General features: G+C 60.2%; 1 protein-coding gene across 2 annotated transcripts in view; it reads right to left on the reverse strand.

Annotated features, from left to right (window-relative positions):
• The window catches only part of TAFA5 (TAFA chemokine like family member 5), a 213,129-nt gene that overhangs the window by 7,349 nt on the left and 188,101 nt on the right, over positions 1-17,679 (reverse strand). The window contains exon 4 of one of the 2 annotated variants that reach the window (XM_060113142.1): positions 8,219-9,148. The exons of the other annotated variant lie outside the window; for it this stretch is intronic. Coding sequence (XP_059969125.1) covers positions 9,140-9,148 — 9 coding nt within the window. The 3' untranslated portion in view covers positions 8,219-9,139. Of the gene's footprint in view, positions 1-8,218; positions 9,149-17,679 lie in introns of those variants that run through there. 2 annotated transcript variants of the gene reach the window in all.

Raw genomic sequence — 17,679 nt, forward strand, 5'->3', positions numbered from 1 at the left:
CTTCCCCGGGCCTCCCCCTACCCTGCAGCAGAGTCTGGACCCAGCAGGGCCGACATTTCATCTGCTCTGTTCCCCGCCGTCCCCCAGCGCCAGGGCTCACCCACGCTGGGTGGGCTGCGGTGAAAGCACAGGTGAGCAGGTGAGTGAGGGATTCCTGTCATGGGGAGGGGAGTGCAGGGGATGCTGGTGAGAAGGGGCAGGCCCACCAGAGGCGGCACCCAGCGGAGCGTCTGGGAGCAGGGATGGCCCCTTGGGGAGCGATGGCCACTGCGTTTGGTTCCCCTGTGCCTGTTCCCTACAGCATCTTTCCCCTTTCTCACATTTTCTTTTCCTTTTTTGAAAAACTGCAGTTTCTCTGGAAGTCCACATCTGACGCTGCCGTCCGTGCTCTGGGGCTGATTCTGTTGCCAGACGTTTCTGGGATCCGGGCTCCTGGGTGCCCCTGCTCTTTGCCTTCTGGTCCATGGGACTCATGTTTGGGGGACATCTCAGGAGGGCCCTGAGTGGCCGAGTGGAAGGTGTGTCCCTGCAGAGGGATGCTGAGCTTGTCTCTGCCACCCACTGTGCCAAGCCAGGAGCACTTTTATGTCACTGAGACCCCAGGGAACCCCTCCTTCCCGAAGACAGGCCAAGCTCTGGGTCTGGGCCCAGGACCCCTCCTCCTGTGGACAACAGATGGGGCCTGACACAGACACCAGGACAATGACACACATCATGGACACTGCCACAGACACACACACACAGAGACGTTCACACATGCACAGACACATGCAAACACCTCCGAGTATCAGACAACCACTGGAAAGCTAATTTTGAAAACAAAAATTTCCCTGACAGGGCTTCCCTGGTGGCACAGTGGTTGGGAGTCCGCCTGCCGGTGCGGGGGACACGGGTTCGTGCCCCGGTCCCGGAGGATCCCACGTGCCGCGGAGCGGCTGGGCCCGCGAGCCATGGCCGCGGAGCCTGTGTGTCCGGAGCCTGTGCTCCGCAACGGGAGAGGCCACAGCAGTGAGAGGCCCGCGTACAGCAAAAAAAAAAAAAAAAAAAAAATTTCCCTGACAATCTGGCAGAGTAGGATCCTGCTAACATACACCCCAATTTAGTGTCTGAACACAATTTTCACCCACTGCTCTGGAACATTTGCATTTTTATTGCTTCCCCAGCAGGTATTTCCCTGGAGCCTCACTGGAAGGGCCTCCAGAACAGCACTGACCAGCAAAGGGAGGAGAGGCCCCGCTGCCCGGCTCTGGGAGCTTCGCTCAGGACCTCACACCATCCCCACACTGTGGAGCCTCAGGGCATCTGAGCCTGGCTAACCCCCCACCCCCACCCAGCCCATGAACCCTCCCACACCCATTACACAGGCTATTTCCCCAAAGGGATGGGCCACCTCCGGCCTCAACTCACCCCCCAGATGACTGAGGGGCTCTCACAGTCATAATTAAGGGGAATTTTATGAAACCCAAGCAGAAAACTAAGTTTAATTATTTGAAAGTCAGAAGCTCATTCTCTCCGGGCGACTTATGACAGTCAGCCTCCAGCCTTGGGGGTGAGATCGGGCTCCGATTTAGGCATTAAACTGATAACGTGACCAAATCGATTTCATTAATAGATCTGTCATAATCACAGCTCATGATGGGAGCTCGGCACCAGGAACTGACAACAGCCCTTGAGAAACTGGGCAGGGGGAGAGTTCATCGAGCTGGCAGCCACGCATGTTAACGATCCTGCTGCTGGGACCAGCTCTCCCCGCGGCGTCTGCCCTCTGCCCCTGGGTCCCCTGGGGTTGCTCTTGTCCTCCTGCGTGCAGGGGCCCAGAGACCGTGGAGGCATCTGGAGGACCCAGGGCACCTGCTCAGGGAGGGTGAGTCGCCGGGCCCCTGAGCATCAGGGGACTTTCCCTGTAGGGACATCAGCGTCCTCCCAATGCGTACTGCACATGGAAGCTACTCCCGGACGACGTGGATTCTGGGGACTTGTGTCCCGTGTTCATGCTCCCGACTCCTAAGCCCTGAGGCTTCTCTGCCTCCTGCCTCCAGCCATGGGGCTGAAGGGAGGCTGCAAAGGGCTGACGGGGCTCCCGCCACTGTCCGTGTCGGCAGGAGCCCTGGGCCCTGGGCTTTCGGCCCCGATGGGGCCCCTCCCGCCTCAGCCCCATCAGACTGTCTCCCGGTGGGCCGTGTGCCTGAGCGTGTTAGCTGACGTGGCTTCTCCGGGGCGAGACGGAGCAGGCACGTGGGTCCAGGACTCTGCACGTGGACATAGAAAGCCCATCCACCTCTCTCGGGAGGGAGTCCAGGCCGCCTGTCTGCCCGGCTTGGTGAGGCTTTATCCCTCGGGAAAGGTCCTGGGAAGCCCCGGCAATGGGACCCCAGAACTGCAGGGGCAGCAGGGCCCATCCTTGGAATATGGGGTCCTGGGCCTGGACATGCCCGCTGGGCCGCAGCCCGTCACTCAGGGCAGTGCAGCTGCGCTCCCCGGACAGGGAGGGGAGGACTTTGTTCCAGGGTTTACGGCCCCCCTCTGACTGAGGGCTGACCCTGCCAAAGCCTGGGCAGTGTGAGACCAAGCTCCCAAAGGAGCCTCCGAGGATGAATCTCCCCTCCCCTCTCCAAGGAGCGTCAGAACCCCGGCGGTGACCATGGGCTCGGCATGAGTCTCGGTGTCTCCCTGGCAACGGGAGCTTTTCCTTCCTTGGTCTTCCCAGAAGTGAGGCTGGGCTCAAACGGGAGGGTCGAGTTGTGAGGTTTGTGTGGAAGGCACCATTTCTACGCTTAGAGAGAGCTCATGACCGAAACGCTCCCCTTGACCAAATTTTATCAGGCCCCCGGGAGTCCTGCGCTCAGCCAGACCTGGCCTTGGGATCCCGTGTGCATTCTCGACGGGCCCCATCTTAGCTAGAGTCCTACTGAGTCAGTCTAGAGGGACCCTCACCTTCGCCGACGTGCCTACAGCGAGAACCCCCTGCCCCTGGCGTCTCTGGTCCTGGTGTCCCGTCCACTCTACTCCTTGGCTGTAAATCCCCAGCCGTCTGCTGCGTTGGGAGGGGAGCCTGACCTCCCCTGTTGCCCGGGTCCTCCATGAAATCTTCCTGACCATTTTCCTATGCGTCAGAGTAACTTTTCCTTAATGCTCACCCTCTGCAGAGCCGGTGGACTGTACGGTGGGGACACCTCCTCGGACGGCACCTATGCCGCTTCCCACGCTCACTTCTCACCTTTACGACGGGACTGGATAGTGCAGCTGGCTGAGCTGGGCGACTTTCAGGCTCCTATTGCCCCAGGGATGAAGGGCGATGTCACATGCAGGTCCATTGGGCGCTGCCCCAGCTGCAAGGGCCCCTGCCCACCACCCCACTGAGGAAAGAGACGGATTTCATCCCTGAAGCCCTGGTGGAAGGAATAAATGAGGTGACATCTGTAAAAGTGGAAAATTAATATTATTTTAAAGCAATTCCATGACCCTGGGCACAGAAGGAAGAAATAAAAGATATTTCAGATTCAGTGTGGCCCCTAAAGATGCCAATGACTAAATGGAGAAAATATATACGACCAGGAAACTAGACAGCCAGCCGGAAAGGCGGCACACGCATCCTTCGGGGCAACAAGACCGGGGAGGCCACCCCCATGTTCACCAGGGATGCCCAATGCCCCAGGCTGGGCAGAGTGGAGTGGTGGCGGCTTGTGTGCTGGGTGATCAGGCCCTACCTTTGAGGCCTGGGGGGCGGCTGAGAGACAGAAAGACACACAGACCTCTGGAAACAGACCAGGGGCTCTGAGCACTCACCCACCAGGAGCAGCAGGGAACACGGGGCAGTGCTGATTCACCACCATCACTGCAGCTCCTGCAAAGGCCTGCACGCCGTCCCTTGTCTGGGAGCAGCCGAGCCCCGTCTCCACGTGGCAGTGGCCCCTGGCGGCAGGGTGGAGGGCGTGAGCAACCCCCGTGGAGTGGGCGCCTGTGAACCTTCATCTTAGCGTGTGTGGGGACGGCCAGCAGGTTCGGGTGGGGAGAGGAGAGTGCTGGGTGGGCACATGCGGGCACGTGTCTGCTGGGGGTGGCTGCTGTCCCCAGCTGTCCTGAGGTCCTGCACCTGCGTTGAGCAGCCCAGATGCCCGTCCCAGCCCTGCTCCTCATCGCCCCCGCCCTGGGCCTCTGAGCCCACTTCCTCCCCGCCCTCCCCGTCTGCCTTCTGTAGCCCTTCCCCCAGGGGCTCACCTGCCCCACTCTCTGCAGGAGCAGACAGGGGCCCCTCCCGCACCCCACTATGGCCTTTCCCTGGGCTGGACCGACCCAGGCCACTAAGGGAGCAGGGCCAGCGTGCTGGGAACCTTTCTCAGCCCTGAAGTGGGTCCTCTCCATACACCCAGGACACTGTCACTGGTTCTGCTGGGGGCACGGTGCCCACCATCAGTCAGATGAGCAGGCCGGGCAGGACGGGCGGAGGCCAGCACCTCTTCTCGCTGAGCCCAGCACCCTGGGAATCTTCGGGAATCTCCCGGTCCTCACAGTCCACGAGGGGGTTTCCAGAGAAGCACACTTTCTGTGGGCGCCAGCCACTCTGGGCGATGGTCAGCTCAGGACGAGGATGGCAAAGAGGTCCCCTCCCAGATGCCAACATGACAAGTTACTGTGGCATGTGGGACATCAGCAGGAGAGGCCTCGGCAACATGGGAGCTGCAGCGTCCACTGGGGCCAACCCACCCCAGGTGCCCTCTGGACCGACACGTCACCTCTGAGCATGACCTGGGGCTCCTGGAGGCTCCTCCTTGGACCCCTGACTTAGAAAGTGCCCAGAACATGAAGGTGACCGTGAAAACAGGCATGTGTACGCACACATGTACACACTACCTACACAGGCTTGTACACACATCCTGGCTGGCCAGTCCAGGAACTGACCATGGAGGTTGCCCCTGATCACTGTAGCAACGGTGACAGTGGGACCCACGAGAAAGCCCTGCTCGGACCCTGACCCGGAGCTGCACTTGCCCCACAGCCATTGCCTGCAGCCTGGGTTCACATTTACACCCTCGAAAAGGCAGAGCCAGGACGCAGGCCGACAGGTGGCCATGGAGACTAGCCGCTCAAGGTGGCCTCAGGACCAGGTTCTGAGAGATGGAGCAGTGCACCGGTGGCACTGATCACAGAATCACCCCTAAATAAACACGCCTCCTATTCTCTAAGGACGACGCCCCATGAGCCAGGAGATTCTCGTGCCGCACGAGAATGGTCTCCCTTGATCTTCAGGAAACCTGGCGAACTTGGCCCAATTCCCTCTATTCCGCCAACGGGGAAACTGAGGCCCAGAGAATAGGCGCATCTCAGCTTTGCTGGCAGCTCAGACAGGACTGACGCCAGATTCCCGCCCTTCCCATCACACAGCGGGGCGGCCACCCCCAGGGCCAGGCCGTAGGCCGAAGGAACGCTGCCCTCGAGCAAGGTTGTCCTGTAGGGGCTGCAGGAGTGGCCAGCCGGCAGTCGGGGAGGACGGTCTGAATCCTCCCTTTCCTGGGGACAGCGACCGCGCCCGTCTCAGCCTCAGGTCACAGCAGGGCTGGGATGGGCCCGTGGAGGGAATGCGTGACCATCCATCCCCCACACGGGGAGGTGGACCTCACGTCTTTTCCCCAGCCTGGAGGTGGGCAGCAACAATGCCTCTCGAATTTGGTGGGTCAGGAAACTGAGGCAAGCAGCTCAGGTCAGCGAACAGCAGATGCGCAGCTTCCATGGCAGAGCCAGACTCTCCCCAGACTTGGGACGTCTGGCGTGGCTGCGAGCAGAGGAGGTGCAGGCAGACGCTGCTTCCCGCAGAAGCCTCTGCAGGCGGTTCCGGGTGCTTGCGTGTCCCCCAATCACGGGACGTCCCCAGCAGACACACGGGCTTGGGGCAGGAGGGGAGAGCCCTGTTTACGGGGAAGGTTGGACTTGGACAGGTGGACTGTTTGTTCCTGCAGTGCCACCCGACCCATCCTGACCGGTACACACCCTTGGATCTGGTTGGAGACCCGTGTCCGCTTTTATGAGCCCTGGTGGTCCAGAAGCTCTTTTCTTTTCTCTAGCTTCACGAATTTGTTCTTCCCCCTGCTTTGCCCAGAAGTCTCCGGAGTAGCGGCTGTGTATGTGGCTCTCTGGTGGGCTGCTTCACCTCCTGCACACAAACTCCGGCCCCTTCCAGCTCGTTTCTCCCTGTGGACAGAGGGCGGAGGCAAGGGTGGGCCCCTCTCCCCATCAAGCTGCCCTGCCCTGTTTGGGCTCCATGGCAAAGCCCCCAAGCTGCTCCCTGAGGTATACCCCCCGGGGAAGGCCCTTTCTGGCAAGGGCACCCAGGCCCCCTCGAGAGGGGAAGGACCCACCTGGGGGTCCCTGTGGCAGCAGCTAGGTCTGCATTGTCCCTTTCCCTACCTCCCAGGACAAGCCCGGCTCTGTGCCAGAGGGCGGGGCTCTCCTTACTCTCTGTAACAGCTCCAAAGGCCAGTGAAGTCTCCTTAAATCAAGCACAGAACTCCAGTGGCCCACGGCCCGCCCCCCAGGCCGCAGGTCCCAGGGTTGACATTTTATCAAGAGCAGTTGGAAACAGACAGGCAAGGCCTCCCCCAATCCACACATGCCTGTAGGTGATGGATTCTGAACATGCCAAAGAATGCTCTTTGGAGATCCGAGCGGATATCCTGGGGAAGGGGGTCCTTTAGACAAGGGTTTCCTTCTGGAGCCCTTGAGTGGGGTTCTGCTCCTGGAACTGGGGGCATGTGCGGGAAGGGCCTGGCTCACGGACCCTGCGGAGGGCTGAACGGATGTGGCTGCCAACTTCCCACTGGCTTGGCCAGGAGCACACGGCTTCCCAGGGGATAGTAGTTACGGGCCAGACGCTGTCTACGCGTCGGGGGCTGGGCTTCAGGGAGTATCCTGGGGGGTCCAGGAAAACCTGGGGGGCTCCTGACTGAGCATCATCACTGTGGGCCTGCCTCCCGGAAGAGGCCCTGTCACCACTTGTGCCCTGGGCTCTGTCTCCACCAGCCACGCCAGCGACAGCCCTGTCCCAGGACACCGCGGCCAGCGAACAAAAGCCATGCTTATCAAAGGAGTTTTTCTTTATTTTCATAATTTAGCTGAATCAACACAAAACTGAATACTGTAAAACAAGGAAAAAATGCTGTGACATATCAATCTCCCAACCTCTGCCCTCGGAAGGTGTCTACACCCACTGTCAAAAGAAACAGGCGAGGGGGGGTGGTGGTAGGGATGCTGGCGGGCAGCGCAGAGGTGTGCTGGGCCGGGTGACCCTCCCGGGGCCTCCCTCGCTGCCCCCGGGGTGAGCCCAGGCCGCGGAGCTTGGGGCTGGCCAGCTCGGGACAGCACGCTGTGCAGGCCACCTCCTCTGTGATGACAAATCCAAACCGCGGCCAGTCCTTTTACCCCAGGATACACATACCCATAAATTTGTGGTGACTAAAGGTAAATTATATACTCGTGGACATTGAAATGGGTCTTAAATAAATGGATTTTCTCTCCTGTCTTTAGTCTATGGGTGGCTGGAACAGCTTCTATATAGTTATTTTTTTCCTTTTTTTTCTTTTTAGTAGCATAGACCTAGCATAATACTCCTGTTAATTGGACTCTTAGGTAGCATACTTCAGCTGAAACTCAGGAAAATAAAGGGACCTGGCACAGGGTGGACAGGGGAAGGTAAAATGTAACTGTCCCTTATTCGTGGGCCTGGTGACCCTGCCTTGCAGGAGGGAAGTGGGAAGATGGGGGCTTCCCCGATCCCCCTCTGTCTCCACCCTCTGACATGAAGACTGAGAAAGAGCAGGGTATCCGCTTGAGAAGACGAGGTCGGCCGCAAACTGCCCTCAAGTTGTATGAACGTGAGAGAGGTAAGAAAAAGGGAAACAAAATCCATTGGAAGAAGTGTGATCAAATGACTGGACACTCCCACAGCAGAGCCCCAGGGGGCAGGGACCACCCAACCCAAACCCAGTAAAAGGCAACGGGCCTTTCCGCTGGCACCGGCCAGCATGCCTGTGCCACCCCAAACCTGGTCCTCAGCTCGCTGCCCGCAGAGTCCTGCCCCTCGGCGGTGCCGGGCGCCCCTACATCCGGGGATGCTGGTCCCCCCGCCCCCGCTCACCCCAGAGACTTCGGGAACCCCCAGCCCCGGCTCACGTTTCACGACGGCCGGGGCTACCACATGAATTGTTAAATAGGATTTTCTACAAATATACAACATATAAAAACTGTTAAATATATAACTTTCGGCTTTGCAAAATACATTTAATGATCTCTTTCAAGCAAGTGTTACTTTCGCTTTCTTTAATTTGCTTTCTGGAGCTCAATGGTGATCGGATGAGATAGCAGTCATGGGAGACCCGACATGCTCTTGGCGGATCCTGGATGATCCCACTATCGGAATGGAGCTGCAGAGAGGCGTGTTTAACTGGTTAAAACAGAAAGGGATTTTAGTACGAGGAAGTCCATCTAAGTACAGAGGAGCAGGTGTGCACAGCGGGCTGTGCTCCCGGCCAGGCGCACCCGCAGGGTCCACGTGGGGACATCGCCAGCCGTGTGTCCTCCGGCCACATCCTCCGGCTGCTCAGGGGGCCCCGCAGCGTTCGTGGGGTGAGTGCCTCTCGAGCGTGTCTCTGCCCCCGTGCCCCCCAGTCGAACCCAGGGACTCTGATGGGAAGTACGAGTCCGCGACGCGTTAAAATAGATTTTGCTCTTTGGTCTATTGGATATACTGAAAGGATAAGAAAATAAAAGCGATTCGGACAGTCTGGGCACAAGGAGAGGCCACTTCTGCGCCCGAGACTCAGTCCTCCCCGGGCCCGGCGCTGTCCTCCTCTCTCGGGCTGGCTGGGCTGCAGCTGCCTCCGCCTCCTCGTCTGCGGCCGGGAGGGTGGCCAGGCCAGGTTCCAGGGACGCCCGGTGGCACAGCCCTGCTGTATGTCCTAGGACTGACTCCTCGGGGAGGCCGGACAGACTCAGCTCAGGCGGCCGAGGAAGCAGGCTGTCCTTGAGAGGCTAGAGAAGCGGAGGGTGGGCGGGTGGCAGAGGGCGGGTGGCATCCACGACCGACTGAGGATTGTGGCCTCTCCAGGGAGCCAAAGTCACTCCTGGGGCCCCTGTGGGGCTGCGTTTGTCAGGAGACCTGAGGGGCAGAGAAGAGAGCCGTCAGCCTCCGCAGACACCAAGGGCTCCCGTCGGGCAGGGCGGGAACCCAGAGATCGTCCACGAGGCTGGCCTCGCCCGGACGACACACTTAGAAGATGCCAGCGGACTTCCTCGAGGACAAAAACTAGATCTTGGACCCCAGTGCTGGAGGAGAACCCTACGCTTGTCACAGAGGGCAGCCCGGGGGCACCCCCTTCCTCTGAGCTCTGGGTGGGACCCTGCCCTTGGCCACGATGGGGGGCACGCACTGGAGCTCCGTCAGCGGCCAGTGTGAGCCGCGTGTCCTCCGCCCCGTGCTGGCCAGGGCCTTGGGTCTGCGTTGCATCCAACTGTTTTCCTAACCGTGTCTTGCACTGTGCCCTGTACACAGCAGGTACTGCATAACTGCACAGAGCAGAGTGATGGAAACACGTGTGTCTCACCCCTACAGAGCCCCTGGGAGGCTGCAGAGCTGGGGTGTTCGTGCTGGTTGATGAGGCCCCAAGCACCCACACCCAGCACCCCAGAGTCCCAGGAGATGCGACACAACAGGCCAGCTCACAGCCGTGAAGTGATGTGAGGGTTCCAGCCACTGCTCGGGGGCAGCGGAGATATCACCTATAAAGTGACGGAGATAGGAAAGCAAGGAGTGTGGTTTCCACAGAGCATCACAGCCTCAGGTGGTGGGACCCGTGTCCAGCAGCCTCCCGTCGCATGTCCCCGCTGGACCACTGGCTCCCTCGTCCCCTAGGGTGGCCCCAATTTGAGGCAGGGACCCCGAGGCCTGGGGTCCCACAGACAGTATCCTGGTGGCCACTGCCTTTTAGGACCCTGGACCTGGGTCAGGCACATGGGGCTGCCCTCCCTGTACCGACTCCCGGCAGGCCCAGCTCTGCAGGGAGTGGACGGTGTTCTGGGGGTCCCACACACGCCATGCGGATGGGACCAGCGGATGTGATGGCCCGGGAGGGGCCTCTCCAGATGTGCTGGGGAAGACCTCCCCCAGAAAGCACCTCCCCTCTCCCTGCGGCTGCTCGTCCGCCTCCGGGCTGGTCCCGCGTCTACCCTATCCGGCCTGAGCCCTGGCCCTTTCCCACCTGACTGCAGCCCCGGTCACACTCCCACCAGGCCCCGCCCACGTTGCAGGCCCCTGTCCCTGTCACGCGGACCACACCACAGCCTCCTGGCTTCTCTCGAGTCCTCAGCCGCCGGGCTGTGTGCAGGCTGTCCCACTCGCACGGGCCCGCTCCCCAGGCCCCACCCTGAGGGCCTCACCCTGCCTGTCTGTCCCGTCCTGTCTTGCAATTAGCCGCTGGGGGCCGTGAGCCAGGCAAGCGCTGTTGACATCTTCACTGTCTTCCCTCGGTGACCGGCTCGGGGGGAACGTGGACTGACTGCCTCTGGCCTGCCCTCCTCCAGGACAGACAGGGCCCCTCCCCAGGTGGCTGGGCTGCACATCCCACCCCAGCTCTGACAGCGCCTCGGCACTGCATTCAGAGCCCCTGCAGGGACCCTGCTCTCTACCTGCAGCTCCCAGACAGCAGCCAGGAGCCAGGAGGAAGAGCACCTGCCGGACAGGACTCAGCTTGGCCTCCCCTCCTCCAAGCCCGTGGCCCTGGAACCCCGAGGCCGGCACGGGGTTCCAAGGAGCAGCTTTGAGAACCTCAGGTTTCCCGGAGGCCCCCGCCGGACCGCGCTGTCTCATCCCCAGCTCTGTGTGGAGCCCGCACACACGGGTGCCCCGAACGCATCAGTGGTGAGGGGGTGCTAACTGGATTTAGGTGTTTCAGGCCCAAGGACACCTAGCAGGCTGATGGCAGAGCTGGACCAGAGCTGAGGGTGTCCAGGGAGGGTCAGAGCTCTCTGTCCCCAGCCCCAAGGGACTCAAGGCTGCCTGAAGTTCCAGGTTGGCAGGCGCCCACCCTCTCGGCAGGACTAGGCCCCCCACGGGGCTGTGGAAGCAGGGCTGCTGTGGGACCCCAAGGCCGCGAGCATGCGTCCGGAAGTGGCGGGGGCCCGAGAGAACCTCCACGTGCAGTTGCGGGCGTGCGTGGGCTCAGCCCTCGCTGTGTCTCCGCTGACTGAAGCCCAGCCCAGAAGCGGGAGGGCACCGGGAGCAGAGCCCGGGCACGAGGTATCTTTGGGGGGGGGGTCACCGTTCCGACCACCGCAGGGTCCTAGCTGCAGATCTCTCTCCACATCTGGCCAGCTGCCTGCTCTCGGCCCAGGGACCCTGCCCTGACCCCAGTGGACGCCTCCAGCCCCAGCCTTCCCGAGTTTGGCAAAGGCCTCCTTGCATGCCATGCGCGACCCAGGAGTCCAGGAGTGGTGGTGACCCTCGCCTCACTCGGACCTTGCAGGCCCGCCCGTCCAGGTCCATCACCCTGCTGGCCATAGCACGTGGCAGCCGTCCCCTCCCCGACCTGTCCAGCCACGTCCATGACAGAGACCATCCAGCACAGTCACTCACCGGCACCTGAGGGGTTAACCAAGAAAGGATGCACTGATTCTACTTTTTCTACCTACAAAATTGTATAAATTCTTATTTGCAGAGAAACGGGGAAACATATGAGTATAGAAAGAAAATAAAAATCCATCCACGTTTCCATATCAGAAGATATTTGGATTAATTTAGTGTATTTCCTTCACACCCTTTAAAACATATACATGTGGGGCTTCCCTGGTGGCGCAGTGGTTGAGAGTCCGATGCAGGGGACGCGGGTTTGTGCCCCAGTCCGGGAAGATCCCACATGCCGTGGAGCAGCTGGGCCCGTGAGCCATGGCCACTGAGCCTGCGCGTCCGGAGCCTGTGCTCCGCAATGGGAGAGGCCACAACAGTGAGAGGCCCGCGTACCGCGAAAAAAAAAAAAAAAAAAAACATATCCATGTGTACGATGAGGGCTCGGCTCCGTGTGAACGCCTGCATTGTTTGTGAGAGCAGGTCGGCAGCCCGTTCTGGGCGATCGGCAATTCCTGGGCTGCACACGTGCTCACGGGGCCCCCATGGGATGGACTCCCAGGGACCCGGGCTGTCTCAGTGCCCCGCACGCCCCGCCTGGGTGGCTGCTTCTCTGCGAGCTGAGATGGCAGCGGCTTCATGTCCACCTTAATTCGATAGAAGAGAAGCAGGATTTGGTTGAGGGCTCATCTTCACTTCTCCTGACGACCAGAGGAGTAGAATAATCTTGCCAACGTGGTCCCCGGCCACTCGCACCGGCCCGTCTTGTCAGTTCATCTGCTCAGGTCTTGTATTTCTTACTGATCTGAACAAGACCGCGTGTATAATCTCAGCTGTGCCCATGTGTACAGGCCAGGGAGAGTCCCAGGCACGTTTACTGTAGGCCTGTCTCCCAGCTTGGTCCACCCTTAGCTTTCATTCATGGTGCATCACACACACGGAGGTTTTCGTTTGGGGGGAGTAAGCATGGCTGGTGTTTCATTAGGATGCCCTCACGGCTTGAAGCAATGCAGTCACTACATACGTTCTAGTGATTTCTTACAGTCACAGGTGTTTGCCCCTGTAGGTCCCCCATCCTTGGGGGGGTCTCCACTTTCCTCCACGCACCCTGGTCTCTGGCGCTTCCTGCCCCTGGTGGGTGGGTGGGGAGGGATGGACACAGGCCCCTGTCTTCTCTGGCCAGTCCCCCAATCAGGCCAGCCTAGAGACAGAACCCCTGAGCCCAGCGGGTATGGAGGGACACAGAGGCCCGTCCAGCTAACTTCCGAGCCCTGGATGTCTGCTTCCTTCTCCTGCCAGGCCCAGGCTAAGTGGGGAGGGAGGCAGGCCCAGAGCTGCCCGGAGAGGGTGGGCTGCCACCGGGTGCCCCAGGCCAGAGCTCAGACACTCTCTGAGGCCTCTGTTGTCAGACCCTGGGCCTGGCTGCCCCCGGCACCTGCCTGACCGTCAGGAACGGACAGGCAGCCTGATGTCCGCAGAGGCTGTGCTCAGATGGGACAGAAGTCCAGACCCAGCCAACAGCCGAGTGGTGGCTGCCAGCTCGTCCCCAGGCCTCGTGACCAGAAAAGAGGCCTGGAAGTCGGGTTTGCAGCCCAGAAAAGTAGTCAGAATGGCAAGGACAAGCTCCAGCAGAGCCACACAGGCTTTGGAGAAGCCAGCAGAGCCCTTCTGGCCCCAGAGAAGCGTTTCCAGCTGGGGAATCACACGGCCGAGGCCCATCTCGGGCCTCACAGGGGTCCCCACTTAGGGCACTGTGCTGGTCCTCACAGCTCATTGGAAAACCAGCGCTGGCTGGTCCCTGCAGGCGGCAGGACGTTCCCATGATCTGAACAGGACCTCGTGTATAATCTCAGCTGAAGCAGCCCACAGGTCTCCGGCGCCCTTCCCCAGGGAGCGTCTTCTCAAGACAATCGGCCAGACCCCTGAGGACACCCAGGAAGCAGCCCCTGCTCTCCTATTTGCTGCCCCCTGCCTGGGATCCTGAGCCCCAGGGATGACCAATGAGAAGTGAGTCATGTCTCATCCACGTGGCCCTTACCTCCCACCTGCTCAGGGACACGCAGGGCCAGTGACCAGGACCCCGGGCCTGGCGGGACCATGACAGCCACCTGGCCGGATGCTTGGGCTATGTCATGAGGGCCCTGCTGGATCCCTGTCTCTGGAGAGGGCATCCAACCTGGGGTCCCCTCCCCATCCGTGCACCTGAGGGCCCAGGACGCTGCCTCGGGTCAGCAGGTGGTGTCCTTGTGGCCATGCCCTCCCCCTCCCTGGTGAAGGCTCCCCTGTAGGGGTTTCCCTGCTCCACTGGCCCCAGGAGGATTCTCCTGGGGATTCTCCCAGGAGGATTCTCCCAGACCTGCCTGCCCCCCTGGACAGTCCCACTAAGCAGCCCTGTGACTCCAACCTCAAGCTGAGCTTGATCAAGAAACTCGACGTGGGCCCCAGCTCCTCGGAGGGCCCTGATCTTTGCCAGAGCTGGCCTCCTGGAGGGCACCTGCTCATCCTGGTTATACATTTCTTATGGGTCGGGTCTGTCACTGCACTGGGGGTCTCCCCAAACCCCCATGGGTTCCTTCAGGGCCGCGGTCACCTCCCTCCCCTCTGAACTGGGCAGTGACACCCGCTCTGAGCCCCAGTCTTGCTGACCATGGCTTGATATGCAACATCGCCCAGACACCCTTTGACCACATGGCTTTAGGACCTTCTACCCCAATGGGAACAGAGGCCCAGGGAGGCAAAGCGGCTGGTCCCAGGTGAGTGACAAGGCTCCACACCCCGCTTTTGCTGCCAGGGAGCTGTCCTCAACTTTCCTTTCCCCGCCGGAGGGGCTTTCTGGGAGCTGCACCCAGCTTCCTGAATCCCAGTGGTCAGTGCCGCTGCTCTCCTGGTGTGCGAAGCTCCAGAGTGTCCTGGGGTCGCAGCCTCTGTGTGACCCCCTGGTGTCCCTGGGCCTGGAAAGCAGCCGGCACTCAGCAGGCTCCAGCTCTGCGCATGGCCGTCCAACACCCCAAGGTCATGGGCTGCGTCCTCGGGGTCTGTGGCTGTTTCTCTGGGACTCCGCCCCCGAGGTGGACAGAGCTGGCCTCAGGGTCACCTCGCCTTGCATGCTGGACACACGACAAACTGACACAGGAGCCAGCCCAGCACTGCCCACGTTCCCTGCGGTCACTGGGCTCAGTGGACATAGCCTCTCAGTCAGTGGTGAGAGTCCCAGGAGCGTTTGGTCTGAGGACTGAGCTGTGGACACACCCAGGGTTCCCGTCCAGGGCAGAGTCCTTCCCGCCGGCCAAGGAAAGCACATCTTCCGAGGTGACGAGGAGGTTTTCCTTGGTATTTGGACGCTCTAAAGCATCGTTTATAAAACAAAAGGAAACTTTCCAGCCCTGTGAGTCCCCTGAGTGATATTCCCTCTTCCTCTAAAAGTTTCCATTTGCCTTTAGGGTCAGGATGAGTCTTCTGTGTAAAGAGCACAATGCTCTGGACTCAAAGCCCCGAACAAAAGGTTCTAATGGACACAGCGGAGACGTGGAAACTGCGGGGCAGCGAGATGACCATGGCCTGCGCGAGAGAGCTTGACCACGAAGGCTGCTACCACGGAGAAAGTAAAAACAGCCTGGGGAGAAGCTTCTGGAAAGGCTGTGCATCATCCCATCCATGCCAGCCAGCCATGTGATGGAGTTTCTGGGACCATTTCCTGACCTTATCCGGCCAGTTCACACCCGAGGAGTGTGGCTAACTGACTCCTGAGCCTGCGATGTCCCAGACGCCCGAGGAGGGAGGACACACGATCGTCCGCAGAGGGGCCCTGGCTGCTCAGACACGTCCCCCTCTGCCCTGCTGTGAGGGGGGAGACGACCGGCCACCTGGAGACCCAAGGGCCTGTGAAAACTCACACTGGCATCCAGCGCGCAGGATGGGGGATGGGACAGAGATGTGGCACCTCGAACGGCGGGGCCGGTGACGAAGTCGGAGGGGCAGCACGAGGGCCAAGGCCTGGTCTGAGGATGCCCAGCATGAGATAGCAGGGCCCCAGTCCCTGCCCCGCCCCTTGAGCACCAGCCCAGCTGCCCCGGACGCACCTGTGTCTTGTCACTGCGCTGCCTCTAAGGACCTCTGTCCCCCACCCAGTCTCCATCACTGCTCTGCCCCCATCTAGGGGCTGCTAAACGCCAAGAAGAATGACAACTATGCCACCTCCTGATATTTAGGGGTCCTTAGTAGGCAAGGAGTGGAGGGCCTCGTCTCCTGGAGCCCACAGCACAGCAAGGTCACGTGAACTGCCCCCAAACAGGGAGCACACCCTTGATGACATGGGACATGCACGGCCCATGACGCTCCGGGGAATCTGCGGGGCTGAGGGCTGCGGGCAGTGCCTGGAGGGACCTTGCTGAGCTAGTTCTGAAGGGCCAGGCCACGACGGTGCCACGTAGGAGAGAAGCCGGGGAGAGGATGGAGTGGGGCAGGGGGACGGGGGAAGCCTGGGTGGGGTGCTGAGGGCCCTCTCAGCCGGAGGGGCAGTTCCGTCCCTGCTCTGTGGCCTCAGGATACGTCCCCTTGTGCTTATGAAGCAGCGTGAAGTGGCGACCCCGGCCCTGCACTAGGCAGGGCAGACGGGCACCTCTGTGCATCATTACCCTCGCGGCCCCGCCAGGGCCCGAGTCTGGAAACCCCAGGGCAGCACAGCCAATGGGGAGGTGCCAGGTCTGACCCCGGGACCCCCTCCTGCCATCCTCACACCGCAGCCCTCGCTGGGCTGATGGAGAGCCAGCAAAGGCTGGGAGGGCCGTCTGGAGTGAACTGTAAAGAGTCGGCACGTCTGGGTGCTCACTGACCTCCCCCTCGCAAAGCGGGCCCTGCGGGTCAGAGGACAGGAGCAGATTCAGTGCCCGCTTACCCGGGGCGAGGCTGCTGCCACAGACCAGAGGGTGACTGAACCTCAGGGGATAAAGGGACAAGGGCGCAGCAAGTGCCAGGCAGGGGCTCAGCGCTGACATGGGGGTCCCAGCAGAATGAGAGGGAGAAGACATGAGAGCAAGAGCTTAGGATAAACCCGGGGACGGCCAGAACCACCACAAACCCCACACTCCGCACCTGTCGTAAGCTGCTTCTCAGCCTTTATGGATCTGAACAGGGAGCCCGAAGATGAGATACCAGCTCTGGGTGCAGCCAGGCTGCTCCAGGCATCTCACCTGTCTTCACCATTAAAACATCCGCCACTCAGTCACCGCTAGGATGCAGCACCTGGACGTGAGGGACCGGGGGCCAGGCAGCAGATTGCTCTAACCAGGGCATCAGGTGATGTGGGATGGCACAGACAGCGCAGCCCTTCTGTGCCATGAGGCAGAGAGCTGTGGGAGGAGGATGGGCGGGAGCTGCCAGGGCCCTCTGGGGGAAGGTTTGTGCTGTTCTACTTAGCTTTTATAGACAACCAAACTGGAGTGTCCTTACTTTAGGCAAGCTGATAGCTGTAATAATACATATTTATTGTTTAGCTAAATGGTCTAGCTTGTCTTTCTAAAAAAGAAAACAGTTTCTTGATTCTGATGTGGGAAAATTATGTATCTATCTTTACAACCATTTATTTATTTTCTTTGGCTCGTGACTCGTTCTTGGAGTCTGTCTTCTGAGAGAAGTTTCTAGAAAGTCTGCACCAGGCTGGGTCCCAGTGTGGTGGGGTTCTGAGGGGGGCTGGGTCCTAGTGGACCACAGTTTCTATTTCTGTTGAGCTGCCTCATTATGGACAAGCTGTGTTGTTTCCTCCTCCGGGAGGGAAGAAAGCATTCTGGAGCCTCTGGTTTTGGATCAGGAACGCTAGGATCCAGGTCCAATCCTGATACAAGGGATGGCTCAGGTTATAAGGCCCCTGTAAAAGGAGGAGGGGTGACTGAGAATTCATGCCACCAAAGCAAAATCACCCCTGAGCCTCGAATTCCGAACAGGGGCAGATCAGGGGCCATGCTGGGCTGTCCCTGTGATGGCAAATTCACCCTTGGCTCTGAAGGGTGATCAGCAAGTAGCCATTAACGCAATGATCCAGACCCTGTTTACTGGATGGTCCTGTGGTGAGTGAC

Source organism: Mesoplodon densirostris, chromosome 11 (genome assembly GCF_025265405.1).
Source record: "Mesoplodon densirostris isolate mMesDen1 chromosome 11, mMesDen1 primary haplotype, whole genome shotgun sequence".
Classification (NCBI taxonomy): Eukaryota; Metazoa; Chordata; class Mammalia; order Artiodactyla; family Ziphiidae; genus Mesoplodon; species Mesoplodon densirostris.